The following is a 22,500-nucleotide window of genomic DNA, read 5'->3' as shown; positions in this document are numbered from 1 at the left end:
GGTTAAGAGTGCCTTGAATTCTAAATAAATCACAGACAGTGTCACCATCAAAGCACCCCTACACCATCATACCTCCTCCTCCATGCTTCACGGTGGAAACCACACATGTAGAGATCATCCGTTCACCTACTCTGTGTCTCACAAAGACACGGCGGTTGGAACCAAAAATCTCAAATTTGGACTCATCAGACCAAAGGACAGATTTCCACCGGTCTAATGTCCATTGCTCGCATTTCTTGGCCCAAGCAAGTCTCTTCTTATTATTGGTGTCCTTTAGTAGTGGTTTCTTTGCAGCAATTCGAACATGAAGGCCTGATCAACACAGTCTCCTCTGGACAGTTGATGTTGAGATGTGTTTCTTGAACTCTGTGAAGCATTTATTTGGGCTGCAATCTGAGGTGCAGTTAACGCTAATTACCTCTGGGTCCTCTTTTCCTGTGGCGGTCCTCATGAGAGCCTGTTTCATCATAGCGCTTGATGGTTTTTGCGACTGCACTTGAAGTTCTTGAAATTTTCCATATTGACTGACCTTCATTGACTTAAAGTAATGATGGACTGTTGTTTCTCTTGCTTATTTGAGCTGTTCTTTCCATAATATGGACTTGGTCTTTTACCAAATAGGGCTACCTTCTGTATACCACCCCTACAGTGTATACCACCCCTATTCCACCCCTACAGTGTCACAGCACAACTGATTGGCTCAAATGCAGTAAGAAGGAAAGAAATTCCACAAATTAACTTTTAACAAGGCACACCTGTTAATTTAAATGCATTCCAGGTGATCACCTCATGAAGCTGATTGAGAGAATGCCAGGAGTGTGCAAAGCTGTCATCAAGGCAAAGGGTGGCTACTTTGAAGAATCTCAAATATAAAATATATTTAGATTTTTTTTACATGTATATTTTTATGTCACGATCGTCATAATAAGTGGACCAAAGCGCAGCGTGATCTGGGTTCCACATCTTTATTACTGTGTGAAACTCAAAGCAAAACAAAATAAACCAACAAACCAAACGTGAAGAAAATGCAGTGCTCACATACACTACACAAAAACAAGATCCCACAAAGCACAAAGGGGAAATGGCTGCCTAAATATGATCCCCAATCAGAGACAACGGTAAACAGCTGCCTCTGATTGGGGACCATACCAGGCCAACATAGAAATATAATTACCTAGATGACCCACCCTAGTCACACCCCGACCAAACCAACATAGAGAATAAAAAGCTCTCTATGGTCATGGCGCGACAGGTTACTACATGATTCCATATGTGTCTTCACTATTATTCTACAATGTAGAAAATAGTAAAAATAAAGAAAAACCCTTGAGTGAGTGAGTAGGTGTGAGTAGGTGTGTCCAAACGATTGACTGCTACTGTACATGTACTCCCACTCACCCAGTACTTTGAGGTGGAAGTGTCGGCTGGCTTGGCCAGCGCTGTTTCTTGCCACACAGGTGTAGCGTCCCGTATCCTCCACCCTGGCCTGGATGATCTGTACTGTGGTGCCCACATTGAGCAGCTTGACGTGGGGTCCAGGGACCAGGGCCTCCCCCTCTCTCATCCAGGACATGGAGGGGCTTGGAGTTCCATCAGCTATACATAGTAGGGAGGCCAGGTTCCCTCTCACCACCGTCACGTCCTCCTTACTACCCACCCCGTCCAGGCTGGGAGGAACTGCAAGGGCAGATAACATCACAGTGTTTATCTAACTCATCTAGCAGCTGGGCCCCATGACAAGGTCATATATTGCAAAAGCAGGACTGTATTGGGTTAGTGAGGGTTTTGGAGTTGGGGGGGGGTTATAGTGATATTTTGTATACTGTTATTAACGTATTGTGTTGAACTCACCGTGAACCTGTAGGTTGTAGTGCCTGTTGTCCACACCAGCCCTGTTGGATGCCACACAGGTAAAGGTGCCGCCGTCTGAGACCTGAGCCCTCGCAATCCTGACAGAGGCAGAATGGAACAACACATTAATCCTGATGAGGCAGAATGGAACAACACATTAATCCTGACAGAGGCAGAATGGAACAACACATTAATCCTGATGAGGCAGAATGGAACAACACATTAATCCTGATGAGGCAGAATGGAACAACACATTAATCCTGATGAGGCAGAATGGAACAACACATTAATCCTGATGAGGCAGAATGGAACAACACATTAATCCTGACAGAGGCAGAATGGAACAACACATTAATCCTGATGAGGCAGAATGGAACAACACATTAATCCTGACAGAGGCAGAATGGAACAACACATTAATCCTGATGAGGCAGAATGGAACAACACATTAATCCTGATGAGGCAGAATGGAACAACACATTAATCCTGACAGAGGCAGAATGGAACAACACATTAATCCTGACAGAGGCAGAATGGAACAACACATTAATCCTGATGAGGCAGAATGGAACAACACATTAATCCTGATGAGGCAGAATGGAACAACACATTAATCCTGATGAGGCAGAATGGAACAACACATTAATCCTGATGAGGCAGAATGGAACAACACATTAATCCTGATGAGGCAGAATGGAACAACACATTAATCCTGATGAGGCAGAATGGAACAACACATTAATCCTGATGAGGCAGAATGGAACAACACATTAATCCTGATGAGGCAGAATGGAACAACACATTAATCCTGATGAGGCAGAATGGAACAACACATTAATCCTGATGAGGCAGAATGGAACAACACATTAATCCTGATGAGGCAGAATGGAACAACACATTAATCCTGATGAGGCAGAATGGAACAACACATTAATCCTGATGAGGCAGAATGGAACAACACATTAATCCTGATGAGGCAGAATGGAACAACACATTAATCCTGATGAGGCAGAATGGAACAACACATTAATCCTGACAAAGGCAGAATGGAACAACACATTAATCCTGACAGAGGCAGAATGGAACAACACATTAATCCTGATGAGGCAGAATGGAACAACACATTAATCCTGATGAGGCAGAATGGAACAACACATGAATCCTGACAGAGGCAGAATGGAACAACACATTAATCCTGACAGAGGCAGAATGGAACAACACATTAATCCTGATGAGGCAGAATGGAACAACACATTAATCCTGATGAGGCAGAATGGAACAACACATTAATCCTGATGAGGCAGAATGGAACAACACATTAATCCTGATGAGGCAGAATGGAACAACACATTAATCCTGACAGAGGCAGAATGGAACAACACATTAATCCTGATGAGGCAGAATGGAACAACACATTAATCCTGACAGAGACAGAATATATAAAGTGTAATGTTTGGTTGCAAACTCAAAATGTAATACATTTCATCTCTATATCTGACATGGTACAGGTGTCTTCTTTTTTTAAAGTCCATAAACATGTGTGTGAAGTGTATACTTTTGTTTCTAGGTAGATTTGTTTAAGAAACACTCTGTGTGACCCTGATTTAGCCCACTGCATTAAAAGGTCAGACTACTGTGTGACCCTGATTTAGCCCACTGCATTAAAAGGTCAAACTACTGTCTGACATACAGTACAACAATTTGAAACAGTATACAGAATAAAGCAGTATTCATGTAACAGTTTTAAATACATTGCTCCTTCCTTTATATATGTACATTGAAAGACAGAGTACATTCCATACAGAATCCGACATATAACCACTCAACCCCAGACCTACCTGAGCACCTGTCCACCAGAGAGCAGGCGTATCTGTGAGGAGACAGGGAGAGGCAGTCCGTTCTTCAGCCAGTTGAGCTGAGGTGGAGGGGAGCCCACGGCAACACACTCTATGTTTATGGAGCTGTCTAGAACGGTAGTCAAGTCCACAGCCGTATCACTGTTCCCCTTGATCACAGGGGGCACTATGGACACACACACACACACACACACACACACACACACACACACACACACACACACACACACACACACACATAAACGAAAGAGGACATAAGATGGAAAGAAGAAAGGAGGGAGAGAGAGAGAAAAAAACTATTTATTCACAAAGTAAGGAATACATGCATGAAAGAGAGAGGCTGAGAGAGAGTTAAACTCACCATAGACATTGAGGTTGAATATCCGGTCCTCTTCTCCAGCCTTGTTGGTGGCTACACAGGTGTACTTCCCACTGTCAGAGGTGTGAGCTCCAGACACAGTCAGAGTGCTGCCATCTAGACTGATCCTGGATAGAATGAGGATGCAAACAAAGCATTAATATAAATATAGAGAAACATCAGAAACCCCATGGACGTCATCCCAGTTCCTCTGTCCAGATCCTTTCAATCTCAGAGTAGCTCCACCTTTCCTTAGATAGGCTACGTCCAATTTTAGCCATTTTGATAAACCTATCCAGACCTCTCAGATATCCTAAGTGGCTAGGAGATAGGGGTTAGGGGCTAGGAGCTAGGAGTTAGGGGCTAGAAGCTAGGGGTCAGGGGCTAGGAGCTAGGAGATAGGGGCTAGGAGCTAGGGGTTAGGAGCTAGGAGCTAGGGGTTAAGAGCAGGGGGTTGATGTGTACCTGAGTCCCCTTGATCCTGCCTTCAGGGCCTTTCCATCCTTCAGCCACTGGATGGAGGGGGGCGGGGTTCCCTGAGAGCGACACACCAGCTGGACACTGTCATTCAGCAGCACCCCCACCTCACTGGGCATCTCCGATCCTGAGATGCTGGGAGGGACTGAGAGAGAGCACAGCCAATCAGATCAGGGACTAACACAGAGCACAGCTAATCAAGGCAAAGCCAATCAGATCATTGTTCATTCAGAACAAATTAGTATATATCCAGTATCAGTCAAATGTTTGGATACACCTACTCATTCAAGGGATTTTCTTTATTTTTACTATTTTCTAAATTGTAGAATAATAGTGAAGACATCAACACTATGAAATAACACATAAGGGGCGGCAGGGTAGCCGAGTGGTTAGAGCTTTGGACTAGTAACCGAAGGGATGCAAGTTGAAATCCCCGAGCTGACAAGGTACAAATCTGTCGTTCTGCCCCTGAACAGGCAATTAACCCACTGTTCCTAGGGCGTCATTGTAGTCGCTCTGGATAAGAGCGTCTGCTAAATGACTTAAATGGAAATGTAAATGTATTGTAAATAAGAATTTATTCTTAACTGACTTGCCTAGTTAAATAAAGGTAAAATAAATATGGAATCATGTAGTAACCAAGAAAGGGTTAAACAAATCAAAATGTTTTATTTTATTTTAGATTCTTCAAAGTAGGCACAGCTTTAACCAGAATAGAAAGAAGAGCGGGAGGCCCCGGTGCACAACTGAGCAAGAGGACAAGTACTGAGTGTGTCTAGTTTGAGAAACAGACACCTCACATGTCCTCAACTGGCAGCTTCATTAGATAGTACCCACAAAACACCAGTCTCAACATCAACAGTGAAGAGGCGTCTCCAGGATGCTGGCCTTCTAGGCAGAGTTGCAAAGAAAAAGCCATATCTCAGACTGGCCAATAAAAAGAAAATATTAAGATGGGTTAAGATTGCCTCTTCAATGTTGACGTTGAGACTGGTGTTTGCGGGTACCATTTAATGAAGCTGCCAGTTGAGGACATGTGAGGCATCTGTTTCTCAAACTAGAAACTCTAATGTTGTCACGCCCTGGTCGAAATATATTATGTTTATTCCTCATTTATTCGGTCAGGCCAGGGTGTGACATGGGTTATTGTGGTGTGTTTTTGTCTTGGGGTTTTGTAGGATGTCTAGCGTTAGTCTATGGCTGCCTGAGGCGGTTCTCAATCAGAGTCAGGTGATTATCGTTGTCTCTGATTGGGAACCATATTTAGGCAGCCATATTCTTTGTGTGTTTCGTGGGTGATTGTCCTTAGTGTCCTTGTTCCTGTCTCTGTGTTAGTTTACACAAGTATAGGCTGTTTCGGTTATCGTTACGTTCATTACGTTCTTTGTTTTGTAGTATTTGTATTTAGATTCGTGTTACGTTTTGTTCATTAAACATGGATCGCAATCTACACGCTGCATTTTGGTCCGACTCTCTTTCACCGCATGAAAACCGTTACAAATGTACTTGTTCTCTTGCTCAGTTGTGCACCGGGGCCTCCCACTTCTCTTTATTTTCTGGTTAGGGCCAGTTTGCGCTGTTCTGTGAAGGGAGTATTACACAGCGTTGTACGAGATCTTCAGTTTCTTGGCCATTTCTTGCATGGAATAGCCTTAATTTCTCAGAACAAGAGTAGACTGACGAGTTTCAGAAGAAAGACATTGGTTTCTGGCCATTTTGAGCCTGTAATCGAACCCACAAATGCTAATGCCCCAGATACTCAACTCATCTAAAGAAGGCCAACTGTTTTCAGCTGTGCTAACATAATTGCAAAAGGGTTTTCTAATGATCAATTAGCCTTTATAAAATGATTGGATTAGCTAACACAACATGGCATAGGAACACAGGAGTGATGGTTGCTGATAATGGGCCTCTGTACACTTATGTAGATATTCCATTAAAAAAAATCACCCGTTTCCAGCTACAATAGTCATTTACAACATTGACAATGTCTACACTGTTTTTCTGATCAATTTGATGTTATTTTTCATGGACAAAAACAAGGACAAACATATTTTTTTCTATAATTTTGAATGGTAGTGTATATATATCACAGGAAGTTGATGACACCTAAATTGGGAGGACGGGCTCATGGTAATAGCTGGAGCGGAATCAGAGGAATGGTATCAAATGGTTCCAGTCATTATTATGATCCGTCCTCCTCTCAGCAGCCTCCACTGGTATATATATTCTGTCCAGGTTAAATTCATTTTTACTGAACATTGTACTGTATATTTTTATGGAGATATCAGAGTAACTTGAAGAGTAACCTCAATAATAATGTACCTTGTATGGTGAGGTGGTAACTCTTTAGAGCCTTGCCCTCCACGTTGGAAGCCATACAGGTGTAGGTGCCAGAGTCTGAGAGCTGGGAGCGGGCGATCTGCAGCTTACTGCCTCCAGACAGGATGTGCAGCTCCAGAGACTCTGAGTTCTCTGAGAAAAGAATACCCTCACTTTACTACTTCCCAGTCAACCTTGGGAGGACAATGGAAGGTTGAGATAGTAAATAAGACAATAATAAGTTATATGACTGTGGGTGCTGCTTACCTATGGTCCGACCGTTCTTGAGCCAGATGAGGCTGGGAGGGGGGATGCCCGTGGCATCACAGGCAAATGTGACAGGGTTGCTGATGGTCTCCACTATCTTCTCCTCCACTGGACCGTCTATATTGGGGGGCACTGGGCATGGAAGGACAGAGATTTACAGTTAGGTCAGTTTGACTAAAAGACTCATATGTTTCTCTTCTCCATCTCCTCGTTTTTATCCTCGGTGATCAGAAAGATATTTTTTGAGTGTTTCAAGTCTGAGTTTCTAGAATATGATTTTTACCGTAGATGTTGAGATGGAAGTTCTTGTCCACCTGTCCGGCCACGTTGGTGGCCTTGCAGACGTACTGGCCAGTGTCAGACACCTAGGAACACAGAGGACGGACAGGGGATGGATCAGTATAACAACTTTCAATAGAAAAGTCACAAAGAGGACTAACCCCATCCAATCACATCGCTTCCCTTCCCCTAATCGATAGGTTCAGACCTCCCCCTCTGTGTCTCTCACCTCTGCTCCCTTCAGCTCCAGCATCTGTCCCTGTGCCAGGATGCGGAGGTTGGCAGACTCTGTCACCATCCGACCGTTCTTGTACCAGGTGATGGTGGGAGGGGGCACAGCGTTGGACTCACACTCCAGAGTCACTGAGTTGCCCACACGCACACTCACCACCACAGGAGAGTCCCCACTGCTGTCTCTGATACTGGGAGGGACTGGGGAGAGCCAGGGGAAAGGCAGGGGTGAGAGTAATATTTTTGTAATAGAGTGGACAGGAGCCGTATATGGAAGACAGGAGAAGGAAGAAGGATATGAGAAGGAGACACAAGGGGTCAAAGAGCAGTCCAGTAGTGTATGTAGTGTTGTCTGTTCTGTCCTGCTGCAGGTACTGACCAAACACAGTGAGGTGGAGGAGTTTCCTGGCCTCTCCAGCGGGGTTCATGGCTACACAGCTGTACATCCCCCCGTCAGACATCTTAGCCCTCAGAATCTGCAGGGTGCGTCCACCTGGAGAGAGAGAGAGGAAGGGATTGGGGAGAGAGAGAGAGAGAGAGAGAGAGAGAGAGAGAGAGAGAGAGAGAGAGAGAAAGAGAGAGAGAGAGAGAGAGAGAGAGAGAGAGAGAGAGAGAAAGAAGGAAGGAAGGAATTGGGGAGGGAGAGAGAGAGGAAGGGATTGGGGGGGAGAGAGAGGAAGGGATTGACTTGATTATTTTTATTGTTATTATTAGCTAGGTTTCCATTCAATTTGTGACAGATTTTCATGTGAATATTCAAAGATCTGCAAAAAACTAAATGTGCATTTTCCCTCCAGAGATGTGTTGCCATCAAACTGACTTTTGACTTATTTAGGAGGTGGGGGGAGGCCGGGGGGAGGGGCTTATGTAGGAGGTGGGGGAGGCCGGGGGGAGGGGCTTATTTAGGAGGTGGAAGGAGGCCAGGGGAGGGGCTTATTTAGGAGGTGGGGGGAGGTCAGAGGGAAGGGCTTATTTTGGAGGTGGGGGGAGGTCAGGGGGAAGGGCTTATTTTGGAGGTGGGCTACTCTTTTGACTTTTTGTTGCTGCCAAGTTATTGAAATACCCCCGTGTCACTCCTGAACAGCCTTGGTTATCAGGGCTAATTTGTAGTGCTGATATTTGGAAGTCTCAGCCATGAACGTAGGCTGACGGTACGTAGGCCTTCAGAATTGCAGGCCTGCGTAGGACGAAGGCAAAGCAGCTAGCCTAGCTGTCTGGAGAAGAAGGTGCTTTCTACAAAAGTGTCCAGATATCCGTGTGTTTTGAAATGTTTGAATCCTTCTCGACTGTAATTTGGTATTTTATTAGGATCCCCATTAGATGTTGCGAAACCAATGTGATTTGTAATGTGATTTGTGGATTCAAATAAATGATTTAAAATGTATATGTTACCTGGCATGATGAGTGCATTGGTATTGGCCTGTACAGGACCCCTGTCTTTGACCCAGCTCAGAGAGGGAGGGGGGAACCCGGTAGCCTCACAAGTCAGAGACACAAAGTTATTCACCACCACCGTCACGTTATCTGGGCTCGCTCCCACTATGGTGGGGGGGACTGGAGGAGAGAGAAAACAGACAACCTGGCTATCAATATATCAATCAATCCATCCATCCATCCATCAATCCCCACACCTATCCATCCCTCCATCCATCTACCCCTCCCTCCCTCCCTCCACCCACCCACCCTCCCACCTATCCATCCATCAACCCTCCCACCCATCCATATTAATGAAGATACCAGAGAGATGAGGCTGGAAAACATAGATTAAAACACAATAAAAACTCTGTTCTGACTCACCATGGACGTTGAGATTGAAGGATTTCTCTGCGCTTCCCGCCAGGTTATCAGCAACACACACATAGTGGCCTGTGTCTGTCACCTGGGCATTCACCACCTGAGGAAGAGACAGACAGCTCGCTGACGTTACTGTACATAAGGCCTGAGCCTTCAGTCTCTCACTGAGCTTCCTACCCTCATATAATCCCCAGCCTTTCCCAACCCTATAGCACCTCGTTCGCTTTTCAATCAATAAATCAATCCATCAATCCAAGAATCAATCAATAAATCAATCCGTTAATCAATCCATCAATCAAATACATTTTAATAAGACCTTTTTACAGCATAGTCCAGTCACCTGCAGGGAGCGTCCATTGGACAGCAGTCTGTGGGGTCCTTTAGGGCTTATTGGCTGACTGTCCTTCAGCCAGGTGATTTTAGGGATGGGACTTCCGTCCGCTTGGCACTCCAACACTGTGGTCTTATTCACCTGGATCACCATCTCCTCAGGTAGGTCACGGTCCACCCCGCGGATTGAGGGGGGAACTGGGGTTCAACACACACACAGTCAGTTTGTACCTGGGATTCCAAATAGTATTTGAAATGATTTGACGTATACTTTTGACCCAGGTAAGCTCAGTTTAGATGTGTGGTGTTTTCCTCTTCTACTCACCCAGCACTCTGACGTCATACTGGATGGAGTCTTCTCCCGCCTCGTTCACCGCCAAGCACGTATATCTCCCAGAATCCTCAGCCTGAGCCCTGGGGATCTGCAGCACTCGTCCACCTGAAGAGGTAGTCACAGTCAGAGTCACACACACCCAGACAGACAGACAGACAGACAGTCAGACAGACAGACAGACAGACAGACAGACACACACAAAGTGTTTGTCCCCTTTTTGATTTTCTCTATTTTTGCATATTCTTTCATACTGAACGTTATCAGAGTTTCAACCAAAACCTAATATTAGATAAAGGGAACCTGAGTTTACAAAAAATATATATATATATATACTTTTATTTAATCATTAAGAAAGTTATGCAACACCCAATGCCCTTGCGTGAGAAAGTAATTGCCCCCTTATACTCAATAACTGGTTGTGCCACCTTTAGCTGCAATGACTCCAACCAGACACTTCCTGTAGTTGTTGATCTGTTTCTCACGTTGCTGTGGAAGAATTTTGACTCCAAAACACACAATCATGTCTCCATGAAAATGACTAAAAAGAAACAAATTTGAAGTTTAGGAATGGCTTAGTCAAAGTCCAGACCTAATAACAATTGAGATGTTGTGGCAGGACATGAAACGGGCAGTTTATGCTTGAAACCCACAAATGTCACTGAGTTAAAAAGCAGTTCTGCATGGAAGAGTGGCAAACATTCCTCCACAGCGACGTGAGAAACTGATCAACAACTACAGGAAGTGTCTGGTTGGAGTCATTACAGCTAAAAGGGGGCACAACCAGTTATTGAGTGTAAAGTGGAATTACTTTTTCACACAGGTGCCTGAGGTGTTGCATAACCTTGTTTATGAAATAAATTAAATAAGTATGCAACTGTTGTGTTATTTGTTCATTCAGGTTCCCTTTATCTAATATTATATTTTGGTTGAAGATCTGATTCAGTATAAAAAAATATGTAAAAGTAGAGAAAATTAAGACGGGGGCAAATACTTTTTCGCAGCACTGTAGGTCCTCTCCTCACCAGGCATGATGAGCACGTTTTCGTTGGAGGCCATTGGGCGTCCATCTTTGTACCAGGTGAGTGTGGGCGGGGGAACAGCGTTGGTCTCACAGTACAGAGAGATAGGGTTGTTTAGTACCACATCCTTAACGTCACCCCCAGTGCCTGGTGTCGAGGTGGTATCTCCCACCCCCCCGGGACGCTGGAAACTAGGAGGGACTGAAGATGAGAGAGAGAGACAGAGAGAAAGAGACGGAGAGAGAAAAAGAGAGTTAGGGTTATCTTTATGACAGCTACTACAGTCAATGTTTAGGATGTAATTAAATGCTTTCACCTACCACTAGAGGACAGCTAAGATTTACTGCTTCTGAATAAATACTGTCACCTACCACTAGAGGGCAGCCTCTGCTAAGATTTACAGCTTCTGATTAAATACTGTCACCTACCACGAGAGGGCAGGCTCTGCTAAGATTTACAGCTTTGATTAAATACTGTCACCTACCACTAGAGGGCAGCCTCTGCTAAGACTAAAGCCCAAATCAAATGTTTTTGTTTTGGAAAGTGTTTTTGTTTACGTGTGAACGAGAGCGTGTACACGCTGGAATTAGAATGTATGGTAGTGAATGAGAGAAAACAGGCAGGCTGTGAGTGACAATGCCGTCAACTGTGTCATGCACTTCAAACTAGAAAGCAAGTCTATTTTTTGGTCTGTGCGAAGCGATGCTGGTAAATTGAGAGGATACATTGCCAGAAAATAGACTGTTTGTGCATTGTTACATCTGAAATTGTGACATGTATGGAACGAACTACAAAAAGCACTGAAACTGGAAACACTTATCTCCCTCACTAGCTTTAAGCACCAACAGCTCACAGATTACTGCACTTGTACATAGCCCACCTATATTTTAGCCCAAACAACTACCTCTTTCCCTACTGTATTTAATTAATTTATTTATTTTGCTCCTTTGCACCCCATTATTTTTATTTCTACTTTGCACATTCTTCCATTGTAAATCTACCATTCCAGTGTTTTACTTGCTATATTGTATTTACTTTGCCACCATGGCCTTTTTTTGCCTTTACCTCCCTTATCTCACCTCATTTGCTCACATCATATATAGACTTGTTTATACTGTATTATTGACTGTATGTTTGTTTTACTCCATGTGTAACTCTGTGTTGTTGTATGTGTCGAACTGCTTTGCTTTATCTTGGCCAGGTCGCAATTGTAAATGAGAACTTGTTCTCAACTTGCCTACCTGGTTAAATAAAGGTGAAATAAAGGTGAAATAAATCAAATAAAATGTATAGTTAAAGTGTCTATTTAGTGTTGATAAGTTTATCTGCCAGTGCCAATAATACATATTTGAGAACAATAACTTTATGTCTACCTGTTGATTTAGATCACAGGCATATAGCCTAGACAGGCATATAGCCTAGACAGGCATATAGCCTAGACAAGTATATAGCCTAGACAAGTATATAGCCTAGACAGGCATATAGCCTACACAGGCATATAGCCTAGACAGGCATATAGCCTAGACAGGTATATATCCTAGACAGGCATATAGCCTAGACAAGTATATATCCTAGACAGGCATATAGCCTAGACAGGCATATAGCCTAGACAGGCATATAGCCTAGACAAGTATATAGCCTAGACAGGCATATAGCCTAGACAGGCATATAGCCTAGACAAGTATATAGCCTAGACAGGCATATAGCCTAGACAAGTATATAGCCTAGACAGGCATATAGCCTAGACAAATATATAGCCTAGACAGGCATATAGCCTAGACAAGTATATATCCTAGACAGGCATATAGCCTAGACAAATATATAGCCTAGACAGGCATATAGCCTAGACAGGCATATAGCCTAGACAAGTATATAGCCTAGACAGGCATATAGCCTGGACAGGCATATAGCCTAGACACGTATATAGCCTAGACAGGCATATAGCCTAGACAGGCATATAGCCTAGACAAGTCTATAGCCTAGACAGGCATATAGCCTAGACAGGCATATTGCCTAGACAAGTATATAGCCTAGACAGGCATATAGCCTAGACAGGCATATAGCCTAGACAAGTCTATAGCCTAGACAGGCATATAGCCTAGACAGGCATATTGCCTAGACAAGTATATAGCCCAGACAGGCATATAGCCTAGACAAGTATATAGCCTAGACAAGTATATAGCCTAGACAGGCATATAGCCTAGACAAGTATATAGCCTAGACAAGTATATAGCCTAGACAGGCATATAGCCTAGACAAGTATATAGCCCAGACAGGCATATAGCCCAGACAGGCATATAGCCTAGACAGGCATATAGCCTAGACAAGTCTATAGCCTAGACAGGCATATAGCCTAGACAGGCATATTGCCTAGACAAGTATATAGCCTAGACAAGCATATAGCCTAGACAGGCATATAGCCTAGACAAGTATATAGCCCAGACAGGCATATAGCCCAGACAGGCATATAGCCTAGACAAGTATATAGCCTAGACAAGTATATAGCCTAGACAGGCATATAGCCTAGACAGGCATATAGCCCAGACAAGTATATAGCCCAGACAGGCATATAGCCCAGACAGGCATATAGCCTAGACAGGCATATAGCCCAGACAAGTATATAGCCTAGACAAGTATATAGCCTAGACAGGCATATAGCCTAGACAAGTATATAGCCTAGACAAGTATATAGCCTAGACAGGCATATAGCCCAGACAAGTATATAGCCCAGACAGGCATATAGCCCAGACAGGCATATAGCCTAGACAGGCATATAGCCCAGACAAGTATATAGCCTAGACAAGTATATAGCCTAGACAGGCATATAGCCTAGACAAGTATATAGCCCAGACAGGCATATAACCCAGACAGGCATATAGCCTAGACAAGTATATAGCCTAGACAAGTATATAGCCTAGACAGGCATATAGCCTAGACAGGCATATAGCCTAGACAAGTATATAGCCCAGACAGGCATATAACCCAGACAGGCATATAGCCTAGACAAGTATATAGCCTAGACAAGTATATAGCCTAGACAAGTATATAGCCTAGACAAGTATATAGCCTAGACAAGTATATAGCCTAGACAGGCATATAGCCTAGACAGGCATATAGCCTAGACAAGTATATAGCCTAGACAGGCATATAGCCTAGACAAGTATATAGCCTAGACAAGTATATAGCCTAGACAAGTATATAGCCTAGACAAGTATATAGCCTAGACAAGTATATAGCCTAGACAAGTATATAGCCTAGACAGGCATATAGCCTAGACAAGTATATAGCCCAGACAGGCATATAGCCTAGACAAGTATATAGCCTAGACAGGCATATAGCCTAGACAAGTATATAGCCTAGACAAGTATATAGCCTAGACAAGTATATAGCCTAGACAAGTATATAGCCTAGACAAGTATATAGCCTAGACAAGTATATAGCCCAGACAGGCATATAGCCTAGACAAGTATATAGCCTAGACAAGTATATAGCCTAGACAAGTATATAGCCTAGACAAGTATATAGCCTAGACAAGTATATAGCCTAGACAAGTATATAGCCTAGACAAGTATATAGCCTAGACAGGCTATGCCTGGGAAATTCCAAGAATTCTGATTTTAAGACAGAATACTGTTATGTAGCAAGAATGAGATTAGCCAAATTCTTTTTAACCTGCTAGAGTGGACTAGCTACAACTCTCCTCAAGTTCATGAGCAAACATACCACTAGATGGCAGCCTCTGCTAAGACTTCACAGTAGAGTCCTGCAGAGGGGCGAGATCGCACAAGCAATAGGAACGCAGTTCACCTTGTATATTTATATCAAAGTCCTTCTCGTCCTCCCCGGCGATGTTGGTTGCTACGCAGGTGTAGCGTCCAGTGTCGGACACCTGAGCATGTTTGATCCTGACAGTACGACCGTTGGCATTAATTGTCACATGGTCATCTGCCCTTAGCACCTGGGGAACAAGAGAATATCAGGGTTGGTTGTAGAATGATGCGTGGTCAGTGTGTGTGTGAAAGAGCAAGAGAGAGAAAGAGAGAGAGGAGAGAAAAGAGAGAGGAGACAAGAGAGAGGAGAGAGAACGAGAGAGGAGAGAGAGAGGAGAGGAGAGAGAAAGAGAGAGAAAGAGAGAGGAGAGAGAAAAGAGAGAAGAGAGATAGAAGAGAGAGAAAGGAGAGAAAGAGAGAGGAGAGAGAGAGAGGAAAAGAGAAGGAGTGAGAGAGAGAGAGAGAGAGAGAGAGAGAGAGAGAGAGAGAGAGAGAGAGAGTGGAAAGAGAAGGAGTGAGGGAAGAGAGAGAGGAGAGAGAGAGAGAGAGAGAGAGAGAGAGAGAGAGAGAGAGAGAGAGAGAGAGAGAGAGAGAGAGAGAGAGAGAGAGAGAAAGAGAGAGAAAGAGAGAAAGAGTGAGAGGAGAGAGAAGAGAGAGAGGGGAAAGAGAGGAAAGAGAGAGCGAGAGAGAGAGAGAGGAAAGAGAGAGCGAGAGAGAGAGAGAGGAAAGAGAGAGAGAGAGTGTGTAGAGTGTAAAGTGTAGAGTGTGTGTACAGGTAAAGTACTGACCTGTCCGTCTTTGTACCATTGCAGTGAGGGTGTAGGGATGGCCTGAGCCTCACACTCCAGGGTCAGAGTGTTGTTGACCTTTATCTTGACCTCCTTGGGGGCCAGCCCCTCACCTGGGACATCATTCTTATTGATTTGGGGAGGAACTGCAGGAGAGGACAGGAGGTAAGGAAGAGAGGAGAGTTACAGTTACAAACATCACACAGCCACACAGATAGTTACAGACCATGGCCAAAACAATGATGTGTCCTTATTGGACAAGCTAAAAGGTGATACCTCCCTATCTCACTCCCATCTTTCAAAACGTTTTTATCACTCACTGTAAACTTTGACCTCGTAGTTCTTCAGGCTGTCTCCAGCCTCATTAGTGGCCACACAAGTGTACCTCCCAGCATCCTCCTCCTTGGCGTTCAGGATCTGCAGGGTCCGCCCACCTGGCAGCACTCGGACGTTGTGGCTGGACTCCAACGGCGTCCCATCCTTGAGCCATGTGATGAGGGCAGGGGGGTAGGACTGCACCTCACACACCAGAGACGTGGGGCTGCTCAGGGTGACCGTCACCTCTTCAGCCGAACCCTCGGGACCTGAGCCCACGATGGTGGGAGACACTGGGGGGGGGGGGGGATTCAGACTCAGACTCTTGGTCAATGAAGCTAGTGGGGCTTTTTTGATAAGGTGATGGTGGATGCATAGGATAAATCACCGGAGTAAACCTTATATACTTACAGCACCTCTTATCTTAAACACAGCCATGACAAAGTGATAACATCTTGTGAAGCTTTAGCATGTCACGCAATGGTTTCAGAATGGAAATAAAGTACGACCGATTTCACAGGCTCGGTGACTTACTGAAAATGTGATCTCAATGTGATTTTTTTTATACCACTATAAATAAAGGATACATACGTAAATAAAATATACTGAGAGAGTAGTTGTCCTCCTACCCAGCACATTGAGGTTGAAGTGTCTGCTGCGGGCTCCTGCTCTGTTGTGTGCCAGGCAGCTGTACCTGCCCGTGTCATCCACCTGGGCACCAGATATCTGCAGGTACCGTCCGTGAGACAACACCTGGTGACGTCTGTCTGTCCCTAATGACTGTCCGTCCTTCAGCCAGGTGATCTCTGGCACTGGGTTACCTAGGTAACGGTTAATAATAGGTTATTTAATTGGTCATTTCCTGTTACAGTATGTATGAACTGTAAAATAGTCTATTTTGGATTGAGATATGTTCAGACTTTAGTCATTGTGGAGTTGTGTTGCCATGATGTCACTGACCTGCAACCTCACAGGTCAGGGTCACGTTGTGTTTCTCCTTGACCTTGGCATCCTGCACCGTGCCTTCATCCACAATGCTAGGGGGGACTGGAAGATGACACGCGTGGAAAGGGTTAACTTCTTGGTGACAGGGGGCAGTATTTTCACGTCCAGATGAAATGCATGCCCAAATTAAACTGCCTGCTACTCATCCCCAGAAGATAGGATATGCATTTTATTAGAAGTTTCTAAAACTGTTTGAATCATGTCTGTGAGTATAACAGGACGTATGTAGCAGGCGAAACCCAGAGGAAAAACCATTCAGAATTTATTTTTTTGAGGTCACTCTCTTTTCAATGGGTTTTCATTGGGAATCCAGATTTCTAAGGGACCTTCTTGCAGTTCCTACCAGTTCCACTGGATGTCACCAGTCTTTAGAAATTGTTTGAGTTTTTTCCTTTGTGTAATGAAGTAGCCCTGTTCAAAACGAGGGTCACTTCAAATGTACTGTTTGTTAGAGACGTGTGACCAGAAAGGTGGCGTCAGTTTGTTTTCTTCTTGTATTGAACACAGATCATCCCGTCTTCAATGTTATCGATTATTTACTTTAAAAAATAACTAAAGTTGTATTACAAAAGTAGTTTGAAATGTTTTGGCAAAGTTTACAGGTAACTTTTGAGATATTTTGTAGTCACGTCGGGCATGTTGGAACCAGTGTTTTTCTGGATCAAACGCGCCAAATAAATGGACATTTTGGATATATATCGACGGAATTAATCGAACAAAAGGACCATTTGTGATGTTTATGGGACATATTGGAGTGTCAACAGAAGAAGCTCCTCAAAGGTAAGGCATGATTTATATTTTTATTTCTGTGGTTTGTGTCGCGCCTGCAGGATTGAAATATGCTTCTCTCTCTTTGTTTACGGAGGTGCTATCCTCAGATAATAGCATCGTTTGCTTTCGCCGAAAAGCCTTTTTGAAATCTGACATGTTGGCTGGATTCACAACACGTGTAGCTTTAATTTGGTATCTTACATGTGTGATTTCATGAAAGTTTGATTTTTCTAGGAATTTATTTGAACTTTGCGCTCTGCATTTTCTCTGGCTTTTGGCCAAGTGGGACGCTACCATCCCACATATCCCAGAGAGGTTAAGAGCAATACAACTACTGTACTGACCAACTACTGTACCAAGCCTCAGCCCTCAACCATCTATGTAGGCGTTATAATGGGATTATAACGTTCAAACTGGCTGTTCATGTTAAGTCTGTCCAGTAGTGGTTATCAGGTATTCTCACTATCACAATATCCACCAGTGTCATACTGCAATACATATTTACATTTACATTTAAGTCATTTAGCAGACGCTCTTATCCAGAGCGACTTACAATTGACATAGGTCAAAGGCCTGAGAGATAAAATAAAGGTCATTGACGTCATTACCCAGGATGTCCAGGTCAAAGTTCTTCCTCTCCTCTCCGGCCGTGTTGGACACAATGCAGCTGTATCTCCCAGCATCCTCCACTGCTGCGTGCATCAGACGAAGGCTCCGCCCTCCTGACAAACATGTCAATACTTGGTTGAGCTCAAGTCTCTAAATAATCACTGTGTCTTTGATTGGTCTTTTTCAAAACTTAATCTAAAGTCAATATTTATTCTGCTTCCCAAATGGCAAAATATTTCCTACATAATGCACTACTTTACATAGGGAATATGATGCAATTTGGGACAGTTTGGAGCCTAAAGAGGTGCAAACAGACAAAATGCTCCCTCTCACATCACAATTGTGGCTTCCATGCAGTTTGCTTTCTGGGGCACTAAAAATCCATTTAGCTGTGTGAAACAGGATACACTGACCAATACACAGCTGTTCAAACACACCCACTCAAACAGATGAACTCAGATCAGTTCCTATTTTCTGTCTTTTTTACTTCAAAAACAACAGTTATTATCTGGACACAGAAACCAGTTCACACACACACGGCCATGCGCGCGCACGCACACACACGCACACGCACACATACACACAAACTCAACACCAACTTCAAGGAGCACATCAGATCCATCCCAGAGGACAAGTAGCACAATGTTCTTTGATTTCAAGTAGAAAATTATCCCAGACAGATGTGGCTCTTAGAAGAGGACTGAGCTTATTTATTTTTATGGTAGGACTAAATCATTATTTTTATGGTAGGACTAAATCATTATTTTTATGGTAGGACTAAATCATTATTTTTATGGTAGGACTAAATCATTATTTTTATGGTAGGATTAAATCATTATTTTTATGGTATGACTAAATCATTATTTTTATGGTAGGACTAAATCATTATTTTTATGGTAGGATTAAATCATTATTTTTATGGTATGACTAAATCATTATTTTTATGGTAGGATTAAATCATTATTTTTATGGTAGGACTAAATCATTATTTTATAGCCATCTTTTTTTTAGATAATTTTTCTTAAATTTACAGCTGAACGTGCAATAAATGAATATAATGTTAACTGGCTTGCCTGCTTCAGTGGAGAATTACTGACCACACCCCACAGAGTTTGAACCAGTAATCACCTCTACACAAATCCATTTCCTGGCTGACCACAATCACAACTCCATATCCCATTTCCTCACATCCTTTGCCTGAAAAGGCGGTCAGGCTGCGGTTGATGTGTGTGACCGCTGGTCAGACCGCGGGTCCATGTTTGAGGCTCGGCTGTATTTGTATTAGAGTGAGTTAGGACGGTAAAGGAAGTGACTGAGGTAAAGTGACTACCATAACTTCAGGTGGTCGAGGGTTCGTCCCAACTGCAACCCTATTCCCGATCGAGTGCACTATTTTTTGAACAAGAGCCCTGGTCAAAAGTAGTAAACTATCTAGGGAACATGGTGCCATTTGGGACTAGCTGCAGTTAGAACCGCTGACTGTTGTCTTTGGAAGCACAAAGAGAGCAGCTTGTTAAAGCGTTCAACAACAAAAACTCCTGCCTTCTCCCAGAGGTTTGTCTTTCTACACACCGCCTCGTCTGCAGCTCTGTTGGGGTTGGCCTTCGTCCTACTGATCACATTACAGTTGATGTAGTGCAACTGTTTGGGGCTTTCAACTGTAGCTGGGAGACAGATTGATCAACGTGACTCCACAGAGAGTCAGACGATGTGGCTAGATAGTACCAGAGACCATTGTTGTAATAGAAGGCCCTGATTATTCCTGTTCTCAAACATGGGTTCCTTTCCTTGTCTACTTCGCTTGGCCACTTAACTAGAAGGACCTTTATTCCCGACCATGTGACCTGACATTAAGCACAAAGGAAATGATGGGGATAAGGATACAAAGCATTGTCATAGCAACAGACGGTTGTAAGGATACAAGTCAACAGCAGTCATCTTAACCATCTTCACCAAGATGATGTCACACAAGCCAGACCGAATGGGGAGCTAACCTGAGAGGACGCGGACAGAGCTGGAGGCTCTGATTGGCCGTCCGTCCTTCAGCCAGGTGATAGCAGGAAGGGGTATGCCGGAGGCCTCACAGGTCAGAGCCACAGGGTTGTTCACCACCACACTCACATTCTCTGGGACCTGGGTCTGACCACTGATACTTGGGGGGACTGGAGAGAGGATGTACATACATGTATATTAAGACACACATTAACACAAACATTTATTTTACTATCATTGTGGAGACCAAACAATTGATTCCATTCAAAATCCTATTTTCCCTAACCCATATGCATAAATCTCAATCTAACCCTAATTTGTAACCTTAAACCTAACCCCTATGTCTAAATCTCAATCTAACTCTAATTTGTAACCTTAAACCTAACCACTATGCCTAAATCTCAACCTAACCCTAATTTGTAACCCTACACCTAACCCCTAAGCCTAAATCTCAACCTAACCCTAATTTGTAACCCTAAACCTAACCCCTAAGCCTAAATCTCAACCTAACCCTAATTTGTAACCCTAAACCCAACCCCTAAGCCTAAATCTCAACCTAACCCTAATTTGTAACCCTAAACCCAACCCCTGAGCCTAAATCTCAACCTAACCCTAATTTGTAACCCTAAACCCAACCCCTGAGCCTAAATCTCAACCTAACCCTAATTTGTAACCCTAAACCTAACCCCTAAGCCTAAATCTCAACCTAACCCTAATTTGTAACCCTAAACCTAACCCCTAAGCCTAAACCTCAACCTAACCCTAATTTGTAACCCTAAACCTAACCCCTAAGCCTAAATCTCAACCTAACCCTAATTTGTAACCCTAAACCTAACCCCTAAGCCTAAATCTCAACCTAACCCTAATTTGTAACCCTAAACCCAACCCCTAAGCCTAAATCTCAACCTAACCCCAATTTGTAACCTTAAACCCAACCCCTGAGCCTAAATCTCAACCTAACCCTAATTTGTAACCCTAAACCTAACCCCTAAGCCTAAATCTCAACCTAACCCTAATTTGTAACCCTAAACCTAACCCCTAAGCCTAAATCTCAACCTAACCCTAATTTGTAACCCTAAACAAACCCCTAAACCTAAATCTCAACCTAACCCTAATTTGTAACCCTAAACCCAACCCCTAAGCCTAAATCTCAACCTAACCCTAATTTGTAACCCTAAACCTAACCCCTAAGCCTAAATCTCAACCTAACCCTAATTTGTAACCCTAAACCTAACCCCTAAGCCTAAATCTCAACCTAACCCTAATTTGTAACCCTAAACCCAACCCCTAAACCTAAACCTAAATCTCAACCTAACCCTAATTTGTAACCCTAAACCAAACCCCTAAGCCTAAATCTCAACCTAACCCTAATTTGTAACCCTAAACCCAACCCCTAAGCCTAAATCTCAACCTAACCCTAATTTGTAACCCTAAACCCAACCCCTAAACCTAAATCTCAACCTAACCCTAATTTGTAACCCTAAACCCAACCCCTAAGCCTAAATCTCAACCTAACCCTAATTTGTAACCCTAAACCTAACCCCTAAGCCTAAATCTCAACCTAACCCTAATTTGTAACCCTAAACCCAACCCCTAAGCCTAAAATAGCATTTATTCTTGTGCGGCCGACTTGTCCAAATGTTCCTTGTTTTATCATCCTTGTGAGGACTTCTGGTCTCCACAAGGATAGTGGATAGTAAACCAAAACACACACACACCATATATCATGTACAGAATGTGGTCACAAACTGCTGATAGGAATTGAGACACAAAAATATCATAATATTAGCAGGTACAGAAAACGTTTCTTTCAACCACTACATCTGTAGTGTAATGCATCACCCCCTCCCTTCCACTCTCTATTCGAAGTTATGCTATGTTGACGAGAGTCTTACCGTGTACGTTGACATCATGCTTGCCGTCGGCCTGTCCTGCCACATTCACCGCCACACACGTGTAGCGCCCCGTGTCCGAAACCTTAGCGTCCTTGATTTGTAGTAGCCGCCCCTCATTTAGCACCTGAGCCCCACGCTGGCCTGTGATTGGTCTACCGTCCTTCAGCCATGTGACCGCTGGGCGGGGCACGCCGTCGGCCTCGCACTGCAGGGTGATGTCTCCTCCCCTCGTCATGG

At 43.6% G+C, this 22,500-nt stretch overlaps 1 protein-coding gene across 3 annotated transcripts in view; it reads right to left on the bottom strand.

Annotated features, from left to right (window-relative positions):
• Positions 1 to 22,500, bottom strand: part of hmcn1 (hemicentin 1) — a 247,122-nt gene that overhangs the window by 49,438 nt on the left and 175,184 nt on the right. For all 3 annotated transcript variants that reach the window (XM_064936005.1, XM_064936007.1, XM_064936006.1), the window contains exons 45-67: positions 22,264 to 22,500; positions 20,371 to 20,538; positions 18,376 to 18,489; positions 16,952 to 17,038; positions 16,621 to 16,812; positions 15,997 to 16,284; positions 15,677 to 15,822; positions 14,926 to 15,076; positions 11,122 to 11,319; positions 10,091 to 10,204; positions 9,776 to 9,963; positions 9,439 to 9,535; positions 9,034 to 9,195; positions 8,021 to 8,134; positions 7,640 to 7,842; positions 7,415 to 7,496; positions 7,132 to 7,263; positions 6,868 to 7,017; positions 4,531 to 4,687; positions 4,069 to 4,193; positions 3,690 to 3,873; positions 1,852 to 1,949; positions 1,399 to 1,677 (exon numbers count right to left, since the gene is read on the bottom strand). The exon at positions 22,264 to 22,500 is cut by the window's right edge and continues 48 nt beyond it. In XM_064936005.1, the coding sequence (XP_064792077.1) occupies positions 1,399 to 1,677; positions 1,852 to 1,949; positions 3,690 to 3,873; positions 4,069 to 4,193; positions 4,531 to 4,687; positions 6,868 to 7,017; positions 7,132 to 7,263; positions 7,415 to 7,496; positions 7,640 to 7,842; positions 8,021 to 8,134; positions 9,034 to 9,195; positions 9,439 to 9,535; positions 9,776 to 9,963; positions 10,091 to 10,204; positions 11,122 to 11,319; positions 14,926 to 15,076; positions 15,677 to 15,822; positions 15,997 to 16,284; positions 16,621 to 16,812; positions 16,952 to 17,038; positions 18,376 to 18,489; positions 20,371 to 20,538; positions 22,264 to 22,500 (3,666 nt within the window). The remainder of the gene's footprint in view (positions 1 to 1,398; positions 1,678 to 1,851; positions 1,950 to 3,689; positions 3,874 to 4,068; positions 4,194 to 4,530; positions 4,688 to 6,867; positions 7,018 to 7,131; positions 7,264 to 7,414; positions 7,497 to 7,639; positions 7,843 to 8,020; positions 8,135 to 9,033; positions 9,196 to 9,438; positions 9,536 to 9,775; positions 9,964 to 10,090; positions 10,205 to 11,121; positions 11,320 to 14,925; positions 15,077 to 15,676; positions 15,823 to 15,996; positions 16,285 to 16,620; positions 16,813 to 16,951; positions 17,039 to 18,375; positions 18,490 to 20,370; positions 20,539 to 22,263) is intronic.

The sequence above is a fragment of the Oncorhynchus masou genome, chromosome 24 (assembly GCF_036934945.1).
Source record: "Oncorhynchus masou masou isolate Uvic2021 chromosome 24, UVic_Omas_1.1, whole genome shotgun sequence".
Lineage (NCBI taxonomy): Eukaryota > Metazoa > Chordata > Actinopteri > Salmoniformes > Salmonidae > Oncorhynchus > Oncorhynchus masou.
The sequence above is the reverse complement of the archived record's forward strand: the minus strand, read 5'-3'. Positions and strand labels throughout refer to the sequence as shown.